This window comes from Oreochromis niloticus, linkage group LG5 (genome assembly GCF_001858045.2).
Source record: "Oreochromis niloticus isolate F11D_XX linkage group LG5, O_niloticus_UMD_NMBU, whole genome shotgun sequence".
NCBI classification, from domain to species: domain Eukaryota; kingdom Metazoa; phylum Chordata; class Actinopteri; order Cichliformes; family Cichlidae; genus Oreochromis; species Oreochromis niloticus.
Window position 1 is genome coordinate 34,701,917 of NC_031970.2, and position 11,311 is coordinate 34,713,227.

At 38.4% G+C, this 11,311-nt stretch overlaps 1 protein-coding gene across 1 annotated transcript; it reads right to left on the bottom strand.

Annotated features, from left to right (window-relative positions):
* Nucleotides 1-511: 511 nt before the first annotated feature.
* Nucleotides 512-9,974, bottom strand: LOC100696148 (C->U-editing enzyme APOBEC-2-like). The gene is made up of 3 exons (XM_003459300.5): nt 9,652-9,974; nt 2,325-2,549; nt 512-1,445 (listed from the first exon to the last, which is right to left on the bottom strand). Exons 1-3 carry the CDS (start codon nt 9,864-9,866, stop codon nt 1,139-1,141), a joined length of 747 nt encoding a protein of 248 aa, XP_003459348.1. The 5' UTR covers nt 9,867-9,974; the 3' UTR covers nt 512-1,138.
* Nucleotides 9,975-11,311: the final 1,337 nt, after the last annotated feature.

The following is an 11,311-nucleotide window of genomic DNA, read 5'->3' on the forward strand; positions in this document are numbered from 1 at the left end:
ATAACAGTGGGTGGATTATATTCTTAAACTTAGTTACAGCACTTTCAGAAAGAGATCTACTGTGATAAAGTCTACTCTCCACTGCTGTGTAATCAATTATTGTAAATGTAAATGTTATCAGGAAATGATCAGACAGCAGAGGGTTTTCAGGAAACTGTTAAATGTTCAGTTTCTATGCCATATGTTAAAACAAGATCTAGAGTGTGATTAAAGTGGTGGGTGGGTTCTTTTACATTTTGGGAGAAGCCAATTGAGTCTAATAACAGATTAAATGCCATGTTGAGGCTGTCATTTTTAGCATCTACATGGATGTTAAAATCACCCACAATAATTATTTTATCTGAGCTGAGCACTAAATCAGATAAAAAGTCTGAGAAATCAGAGAGAAACTCTGTGTAAGGCCCAGGTGGACGATAGATGATAACAAGTAAGACTGGTTTCTGAGTTTTACAGCTGGGGTGGACGAGGCTAAGCATCAGGCTTTCAAATGAATTAAAAGTCTGTCTTGGTCTTTCGTTAATTAATTAATCATTTCCTGTCTCCTCTCGGACAACCTCGGTTGACTTAACGCAGCTGGTGAAGCAGTGGACACACTGCAGGGAAGTGAAGTTGAGCATCCTGCAGATCTACATGTTGAGAAGACAAAAACTGGATGAATTTTACAGTAAGTGAAAGAGCCAGCAGCTTGAATGGACTTTCCTTATATTTTTTTATTTCTCACTGTAAACTGGTGACAAAGCAGTGAAACTTTGTTAATTTAAATGTAAAAAATGTCAAATAACAACAACAACAACAAACAAATAACAATAATCTGCTTAAAACAACATTTGTACCTGTGGTCATCTGATAAATCCCAGTTTTCTGCAGACATTAAGGCTAGATTCACACATACAGGGGTATTTTTTAATTAGGATTTTCAGCTCTTGTTTTGAAAAATATCTCAGTTTCTGTCTGTGTATCTCTCTGAACCTGAAGTGAACTGTAAAGAAATTATTTAAAGAGTGATATAAATAATGCCAAAGCAGATAACAGATTTAGTATCACAGCATCCATAATTATGTTCTGCTGTGGAGCTTCTGCACTTGATATCAGCATAACTTTATAGCTCTAATAAAGGCAAAATGCTGAAAATGAGAATTTATGGTGTTAGAATATCAGACAGTTTTTCATGGTAATACTCGTAATTTTCTTTGCAGTCCTCCCACAGATTCAGAGACTGATCCTCATTCTCAACAAATGTATCCCAGGTATAAGAGAAATCTAGAGGCTTCATCACCCTCAGTTTACAGCCTGCAGCGTGCAGGGTCCTCAGCCCAGCCTGGATCTCTCCTTCCTCCCACTCAAACAGCCGAGCAGCAAAGATATTCAATTTAAGATTTTTCTGGTCCTTCAATAGTTCAGCTATCTTTGCAGCGCAAGCTGAACAGGGACTGGAGGACACGTACCTGAAAAGAACAAGGCAAAATTCAAATTAAAATACACAATCTTTTTTACTTATCAGTATACAGCAAAATCTAATTTATATCACTGGATGCTTTTATTGTATCTAGTCTGACTGTCTCATAGTCTGAGAACTGATATAGCAAAATGATATACCAGACTGAAGAACAGTGTGGAACTAAGACATGTTCCACATTTCACACAAGTACAGAGTCTCACACTCGACTGCCCACCCAGACCACCACCTGGTATGGAGCAGAATGTTGCTTAAAAAAAGGCAGGAAAAAAAAAACATCTTTTAGATGTTGCAGCCTTTTACATACATTGGATGCCTTTCCTGACAAAGCTTCAAGGTATTTATGTCTCCTCTCAAGCTCAAATCAGGGATCTGTTGCTTGTTAGTCAAACATGTAAACCAGTATTCTATGGAGCCACTGCCTTTGAACAAAATAGAAAATAGAAGGTGGCCTGATAGTCAGTCAGTGAGATCGGTGAGATCCATTTTAACATCTATTTTGCTGAGGTTTCAAATACTGCAGATGCCTTCAGCTATTGCCTGTTTACCCATCTTGTCTACTGAAACAGCCTAGCTGAGCAGGTTCAGGCTCAGTAGGCACTGAAAACTATTTGATTGGATAAATGTAATAATTTTCACCAGTTGTTCTGCAATCCATGTTCATTTTTCATTAATATTAGTAACTAACAGTTGTTATCCCCCCCTGTCATTATTGTATGTATGGGTTTGGCCTTGAAGGGTGAAACTACTGTGGGACAATAGAAGAGATGAATGAATCTAAAATGGAGACTTCTGACCTGACTGAAACAAGAAATACACAAACTGCCACATTCTCAAGACCACACGATACTTTAAGCAAACGTTGTACCAGGTGACTGTATATTTGAGTGCAGGGTTGCAATGTGGCAAACACTGAGTGAAGAATGCCTCCTCAGCATGAGTCCCAGCATGCTCATCCTCCAGGTAGCCTCTTAGCAGTCCATCTGATGTGTTTCCTTTATCCACCAAGTAACAAAGTAAGGTCTTGTTGCGTCCTGAAGAGTATTCAACATTCTTGAACTGGAACTTAAAGACAAAAGGATCTATCCTGTCCCTGTATAAAACAGAATAAGTGAAAAAAACATTTGCTGACATAATATTTTATACACATACGGTCAAAGATGCATTTTTCAATCTCTTAGAGGAAGATATGGTCTTATAGTTACTCAAAAGCAAGAGATGAAAGGCTCACTGCTTTTTATAATTTTTAAAATGAATTATGTAGGAGAAAAATGTAAAAGTGGACACTTTCAATAATAAGTTATTGTAGGTGACTTGTCATGAGATTAGCCTGGTATATACTGTTATAAAAGTGAAAAAGCTCTTTAAAAAGGAAGCCAAGATTTTCTTTGAACATGGACAAAGACCACAGCTAAACTGGGTTCACACCCTTAACTACAAGACCAGTGTTGGGATAATTTAATACAGAATCACTTCAACTTTCTACCCACAGCTTGACATAGAATAGTATAGCATAGCACATCACTCCTAACGTTTTTCTCTATCCACCTCAATCTGGTTGCACTCTCTTGCAGTATTCACTTCTTTACCTCCCGCATACGTTACACAACAGAAGCAGTTACTCCACAACACATGGCTTATATCAAGGCTTGGCTGACTATAACAGTATTTTTTTAGCATCTCTCTTTAGTTAACCGTTTTGCTCACAACGTACTGTCACATGTTGGGTGCTATGTGCTGGGTGCATTCATATCTTTGCCTCTGTTGTTGTTGTTTTGTTTTGTTTTTTACCAGATTGGAACAAAATTTGTTGGAGATGTTTACTACTTATGTTTTTTTAAAGTTCCCAAATTTAGCTGCTGACACATACCTTCCAGATTATAATAATATTTGTTTGCAAATATCATCATTGTTGCTCTTTTTAAGACCTTCCTGTTGGAATAGGCTTTCTTGTTCCTTATCCAAAATATTTGAAGCTTTCAATAAAACTTGAGTTTCTTTTTTGGACTTTTTTACCTTCTTCGTGAAAACAAATTGCTTTTTGACCAGTGACTGTATGAAAGATGAATGACATGGTTCCACCTTCTCCCACTGTACAGAAATGAAGCCAAAATTTCCTGTTTGTGAAGGCTGCCATGTTGCACGTTTGGAGCCAGAGTCAGTGCAGCAGTGACTTCAGGTGGAGTCACTGCATATAACCCCCAACCACAAACCTTATCTCCTGATGGGTTTACCTTAGAGATGGCACCATACCACTTTTTTATGTCCAATACCGATATCATAAATTTGGATATCTGCTGATACCGATATGAATCCGATATAGGCAAGGCAAGGCAAGGCAAGTTTATTTATATAGCACAATTCAACAACAAGGTGATTCAAAGTGCTTTACAGAGACATTAAAAACAAAAACAAATAAAAAGCATGATTTAAATTTGATTAAAACAAGCAAACAAACAAACAAACAAAACAGTATATAAAATCAAATATCAAAACAGTAGATAAAATCAGAACAGTAGATAAAATCAGTAGTTAAAAAGTAGGTTTTGAAATTTAAACTTAAGTGTGGATTTGGTGCTTTATTCAAATGCAGCTGAGAACAGGTGAGTCTTCAACCTGGATTTAAATAAACTGAGTGTTTCAGCTGATCTGAGGCTTTCTGGGAGTTTGTTCCAGATATATGGAGCAAAAAAGCTGAATGCAGCTTCTCCGTGTCTGGTTCTGACTCTGGGGACTGATAACAGACCAGATCCAGATGACCTGAGGGATCTGGAAGGTTCATACTGGGTCAGGAGGTCACTGATGTATTTCGGTCCTAAACCATTCAGAGCTTTATAGACCAGCATCAGAACTTTAAAGTCTATCCTCTGACGGACAGGCAGCCAGTGTAAAGACCTCAGAGCTGGACTGATGTGGTCCACTTTTTTGGTCTTAGTGAGGACTCGAGCAGCAGAGTTCTGAATGAGCTGTAGTGGTCTGACTGATTTTTTAGGTAGACCTGTAAAGATGCTGTTACAGTAATCAAGCCTACTAAAGATGAATGCATGGACTAGTTTTTCCAGGTCCTGTTGAGACATCAGATCTTTTATCCTTGAAATATTCTTGAGGTGATAGTAAGCTGATTTTGTTATTGTCTTAATGTGTTTTTCTAAGTTTAGGTCTGCGTCCATCACTACACCCAAATTTCTCGCCTGGTTTGTGGTTTTTAGGTGTATAGATTGAAGTTCTCTGGTGACCTGTAATCGTTTTTCTTTTGCACCAAAGACTATTACCTCAGTTTTATTTTTGTTTAGCTGGAGAAAATTGTGGCACAACCAGTCATTAATTTCCTCAATGCATTTACCAAGAGCCTGTACAGGGCCTCGGTCTCCTGGTGACATTGTGATATATATTTGTGTGTCATCTGCGTAGCTATGATAGTTTATTTTGTTGTTCTTTATAATCTGTGCCAGTGGGAGCATGTAAATGTTAAACAGAAGGGGTCCCAAGATGGAACCTTGGGGAACTCCACATGTGATACTTGTCTGCTCAGATGTGAAGTTACCTATTGATACAAAGTATTTCCTGTTTTCTAAGTATGTTTTGAACCAGTTTAGTACAGTTCCTGAAAGACCTGCCCAGCTCTCCAGTCGTTTGAGTAATATGTTGTGGTCAACTGTATCAAATGCTGCACTGAAATCCAGTAAAACTAAGACTGACATTTTTCCACTGTCTGTATTCAGACATATGTCATTAAACACTTTGGTCAGAGCGGTTTCAGTGCTGTGGTTCTGTCTAAAACCTGACTGGAAGGCATCATAGCAGTTATTCTGTTTTAAGAAGTAATTGAGCTGTTGAGAAACTGCTTTTTCAATAATCTTACTTAAAAATGGGAGATTTGAGATCGGCCTGTAGTTATTCATTTGTGTCTTGTCAAGATTGTCCTTTTTCAGTATAGGTTTAATTACAGCAGTTTTTAGTGATTCTGGAAACACACCTGACATTAAAGAAAAGTTTACGATCTGTAACAGGTCTGACTCCAAAGTCTTTGTGACCTTTTTGAAAAAACTTGTTGGCAGGACATCTAAACAGCAAGAGGAGGAGTTCAGTTGACCTAAGATGTCCTCCAGGTCTTTGCTGTAAATAGGGTGAAACTGTTTGATGGTGTTTAAACAGTTTTTCGGTGGACACAGTACATTTCCTGGATCTGCTGTTTATGTATTAATTGCTTGTCTAATCTTTTGGATTTTTTCTGTGAAGAATTTGGCAAAGTCATTGCAGGCCATGGTCGAATGAAGTTCAGCTGCCACTGACACAGGAGGGTTTGTTAGCCTGTCAACTGTAGAAAATAAGACCCGAGCGTTATGACTGTTTTTGGTGATGATGTCAGAGAAGTAGGACCTCCTTGCACTCCTCAGTTGTAAGTTATAATTGTGAAGTTTCTCTTTATAGATGTCATAATGAACCTGGAGGTTTGTTTTTCTCCATCTGCGCTCAGCTTTCCTACACTCTCTTTTTTCATTTTTCACCAGTGTGGAGTTTCTCCATCGAGACTTTTTCCTTCCAGAGATAACCTTCACCTTAATGGGAGCAATAGTGTCCATTACATTTAACATTTTAGCATTGAAGCTGGTGACGAGCTCATTGACTGAACCTCTGGACAGGTCAGGTGTTAATGGGAAGACCTGGTTAAAGATCTCACTACTGTGTTCAGTTTTACACCGTTTTGTGATCACTGCTGTTGATATATTTGTGTGGGCTGAGATTTTACTTTCAAAGAAAACACAGTAATGATCAGACAGGCCCACATCAGACACAGTAACCTTTGAAATGCTCAGGCCCTTGGAGATCAGTAGGTCAAGAGTGTGTCCTCTATTATGTGTGGCCTCGGTTACATGCTGAGTCAGCCCAAAGTTGCCCAGAGTGTTACTCAGGTCTTTAGTCCCTTTGTCCTGAGGGTTGTCCACATGGATGTTAAAATCCCCAACAATAATTACACAGTCGAAATCAACACAGATCACAGACAGCAGTTCACTGAGGTCATTAAAAAAGTCTGTGCAGTATTTGGGAGGCCTGTAAACATTAAGAAACATAACTTTGGATGAGGCCTTCAGCTGTAAAGCCACATATTCAAAAGACTGAAAACTTCCAGGAGATAGCTGCTTACATCGAAATGATTCATTAAATAAGACAGCAACCCCTCCTCCTCTCCTGCTCACCCTGGCCTCACTGATAAAACTGTAGTTAGGAGGGGTCGACTCGATGAGAACAGCTCCACTGTTACTTTGGTCCAACCAAGTTTCAGTTAAAAACATAAAATCAAGGCTGTGCTCGGTGACTAAATCATTAATTAAAAATGTTTTCCCAGCTAAAGATCTAACGTTTAACAAAGCCAACTTAAGTGTTTTAGAGGTATTATTTGCCCCCTCGTGTTTGGGAGCAGTCTGTGGCACACAAGGTATGTTTACTATATTTAAAGATCTTTTAGAGTGCAGCTCTCTGTGTTTTGACCAGGCCACATGTCTCCTTCTGTCACCTAAAAGTACAGAAATTTTAAAACCTTCTAATAAACAGGGTCCCAGCTTCTCCTGGGAAAAGTCACCACTGCCATAATCCTCGCGGCCCGGACCCTCCACACATCACACATCAGACTGCGGAGACAGAGCATGAAGGTGGTAAGGAGGAACTAAGGGGGGCGAGGCTGGGCAATGTAACTTCAATTGCTCTGTTGAGGGCGGGGCCTGATGGCGAACCTTTGGCTGCTCTGGTGGGGGGTTTACGGGAGACAAAAAGGGATTGGGCCGGGGGGTAGATCTGAGCCCAGCATTGACCCGCTCCATCATCTCCTCAGTGAATTTCAGGTGTGGGGAGGAGGGAGAAAGGGAGGGGGAGGAGGGTGACTATATCATAAAACTTGTTCACAACAAGAGTGAGAGTATAGATTATACATGATGATATAGTCTATTTTATAATCAATAATACTGTTTTTTTAATGTCTTGCTGCATTTTGTATAAGTTCATTCAAAAGGTTTAAAAGACAAAACACTAAGGCTATTCTATTGCTCTTGTGTGCAAAAAATACACTGCACCCAAAATATTTCGCAGTTCAGCAATACTGTATTTACAGTAATATTCAAAAAGTAATTTAAAATGCAATTTTATGCAGTTTTCAAAAAGTCTTTGGTTCTGAAAAAAGGAAGTGCAATATCATCACAAAGTAATGTTTATATTCAACAATAAAAAAAAAACAGGTTGTAGAATGGACCCTTTTATACATGCAAACATGGCTTTATGACACTCATCTTTTATCAGTCAGTGTAAGCTGTTTCTATCACATTTAACGTGAGACTGAATTTTCTATAAATTAAATACATTTGTATACAAAACGTAACTATGAAAAACACTTTTTTCATACTTTTTTTTTTTAAACCACAAAACTGTTTAGCCATGTGTCATGTCAAAGTAGGTATCCTGCGTTGGGAACACAAGCTGGGCTCTCCAAATCCCAGACAAACAGCATCCCATATTCTTGAGTTTTAGTTCACAAACACTTCTTATAACGGCTAATGACTCCTGAAATTTTGCTCTTTATACAGTAAAGTTACAGGAGGATAAAAATAATTATCAGGCAAAATGTCTTTCGTTTGTTAAAATAATTCTGTCCGATACCACGTGAGAAAATTAGATATATAATTTTCTGTTGTAACCCTCAAACTGACTGGTAATGTAACAACACTCATTTTTCACTTTTTCAAAAAACGAAAACATCTCTACATCCACGTTTAATTGTCTACATTAGCACAACACCTGGTTTGGCAGCGCGTAGCTCGCTCCAAATGCTTACAGTGTGAACTCCGCCGAAAGGTCTCACACACATCAGCCGCTCGATCACGTAAGCTCCAACGTGCTAAGGTCACTACCTGGGTTACGCCATGTCGCAAGTTTTGTGAGATGCTTTTGTGATATGTAATGGATCTGATTACATTTTTTTTTCTCCCCAATATCTGATCCAGTAATTTATGTCAGGATAGGACCGATACTGATACTGTATATCGGATTGGTCCATCTCTAGTTTACTGAGACCGACAGCTTGTTAACTTAAGATAAATACAACCACGTTGATATAATTAAAAAGACATATGCCTTAACAGATTATAGTTCATCACTTTGTTGCTCCTGTCGCTAAGTACTTTGCTAGATTAACCGTTTAGCATGCACACTGTGTTAGAGGCTTGTTGCTAGCTAGTTAGCGATGCTTCGCACCTGTGTTACTCTTGTAGTCTATATAGTCAAAGATTCTGCACTCCTATTTTAGACAGAGATGACCTCAGCTGCTCACTGCACAGAAGCCCAAAGTAAGTGTTAATATCAGAAATATCTGGAAATTAAATGTTGCCCTTTAAGATTTTAACTAATATCAGACCCATTATGCACTCACAGGTCACTCTACAGCCTGGTGACATGGAAACTTTAAATAAAATGTCCGATGTAAAACCATAGCAGCAGGAGGTTTCATATAAGTGTAATTAGTTCTTTTCATTTGTTAACAGGATCCAGAGTTCATATTATTTTCAATAGATACATTTATTCTGGAGAAAGATGAGTGAAGGAGACTATCGGGAACTGCTAATATGGAGGAGGCGGGGCTTATGAAGCTAGACACCAGGGGTGGTAAATACATTTTGGCCTGATTTTCACTTCATGTTTGGGGAGATGTTAGGTCATCCATGTAAAACATGTTCTACAGTCATTATTTTTTCCCAAAGCTGAATTTAACACATGGGCTTTTTCTGCCTGTAGGACAAAACAATGCCTGACAAGTACTGAACCAGGTCAGTGGGAAATATCATCATCATCCATGGAAAATCAGATTAGATCAAGGCAACACAGAGAGAAGTTAGCCAACTATCAGAACTGCAGAAAAGTGCGATGACAAAAGGAATACCTACAAAGTATCCTGTCAGTGGCAGGAGAACAAGGCTGGAGATGGAGCAATACTGGAAGAATATATGGGAGATGGACGCAACGCATAACAACAATGCTCAGTGGCTAGTAGATCTAACACCACGCAGACCACAGCAACCTGAACATGCTGCAGTAACAGACATCCAAGAAAGAGTCACAAGCATGATGAGTTGGACAGAAATCTCTTTCAGACAGAAAAACCTTGTAAGATAAATGTATTTTAAAATAAATTTGATAAATAGGTAACCTACCCTGTAATTACTTCAAAAGGAGGTAGTTCCATTGGCTCCAACTGAAAATCTCCACTATGGCAACTGGTGGTTGCTGCCTCAGGTGATGCAACTTCTCTATTATCCACAGTTTTCTGTTCTTTGTTCTTTTTTTCTTTTGCATCCTTTGCAAATTCAGCAGCTTCATTTTCTTCTTTTTCTCTTCTTTTTATCAGTGTTTGACATTTTTCATCCATGGCCAAAGAAATATACTGTCAAGGGAGGAAAGGACTAGTGAGCAAGAAGGAGAAGAATGATAGATGGGGGCAGGGCTGAGCAAAAGAAGAAAGAAGTGCAGCCAATGAGAGAAGGAGAGAGTCAAAAGGAGTAGCCCATATAGGTGAGACAGTAGTTCACAGGATAAATCTGGCTAATATTAAGCTTTGTGTTTGTTTGTTTGTTTGGTGTCACGCTGAGGAAATCTGGCTTGTATAGTAAGAGAAACAATTTCACAGAGATCACAGCTAATACCTAAAAATCTCTGAGGGATAGGTGACAACCCATATTTATTCTTGGAACAGAAATGTAGGTATTTAAAAACAAAAAAGCTTTATCAGCACTTTAATCTAAAAATAGCAGGAATGGGATTAGCCTTTAAAGGCTTAATTGGGTCAAACCGGAGTAGACGCACAGAAGCAGCTGCCTGGTCTGTGAGCTGCAGCTATTTAAAGACCTTGAGAGTGGGGGAAGCAGTGCTAAATTTGTTGTCTGTGCCTCTTACAGTTACACTACAGCACTGAGAGACATTCTGGATAAAAGAGAATGTCTGGTGAAAGAGGCCAAATGTTCAGAAATTTGTATCTGTGTTTGTTTTTGTCACTGGCCTGATAGCAGAAGAGTGTTCAGTTACTGTGTTAGTCTGTGTTAGTACCTTACAAGCACATGACTGCGTATGAATAAAACTAAAAAAGGGTGTCAGAACAGGGCCCACTTCTGTATGAAAAGATCACATTTAGTCTTCTCATTAGAAAGTACTAAACTAAGTATATATGTGTGTATTTCTTATAACACATTCATTTTAGTATATAACACACTCATTTTAGTTTCACCTATATTGTAGAAGCATTTAGCATACTTTTTAAAGTTATTTGTTTAAAAAGAATCACACAAATGCTGTTTCAGTAAAAGAACTGTTGTAGTCCCTGATAATGCATTGCTTTAAATGAAGAGAATCTTGAGGGATGGCTGTTATGAGGAAAAACAGCCCAGAATCTTTACCAGCAGCACACATTGTTGTGTGCCTCAACTTTCGGTCATTTACCCAAGCCTTTAATTCGCATTCATTTATTTTTCTTATTCAGCTGCTCTTTTGACAAAAAAGTCAAATGTTTGTCAACAATTGTCAACAAGTACTCAGAGCAGAAAAACGCTCTATAGAACCAGTCCATTTACCGTTTACAATGTAAATGGGTTGCATTAAAGTGACATCCACATGAATACTAGGACCCCAAAAAAGAAAAAGTGAAATTCATTCAATTTTAATTTCAGCAAATGCTGTTAATTCAGAAGTCACATCAGGAAAGGGTACTGAAGTTACTTTTCAAATTCTTTTCATAAAGTTACAAAAGAACTGTAATTTAGTTTACATTTTAGACATCTTTCTACACCTAATGTAGAAATCACACTTCAGCCATTTTCTCTA

Coding starts and splice junctions, on each gene's coding strand:
- LOC100696148 (XM_003459300.5), bottom strand. CDS start 9,866: ATGGATGAAAAATGTCAAACACTGATAAAAAGAAGAGAAAAAGAAGAA. Junction 2,550..9,651: donor CCTTTTGAAGTAATTACAGG/GTAGGTTACCTA, acceptor TGTTTTATACAG/GGACAGGATAGATCCTTTTG. Junction 1,446..2,324: donor CTCAAATATACAGTCACCTG/GTACAACGTTTG, acceptor TGTTCTTTTCAG/GTACGTGTCCTCCAGTCCCT.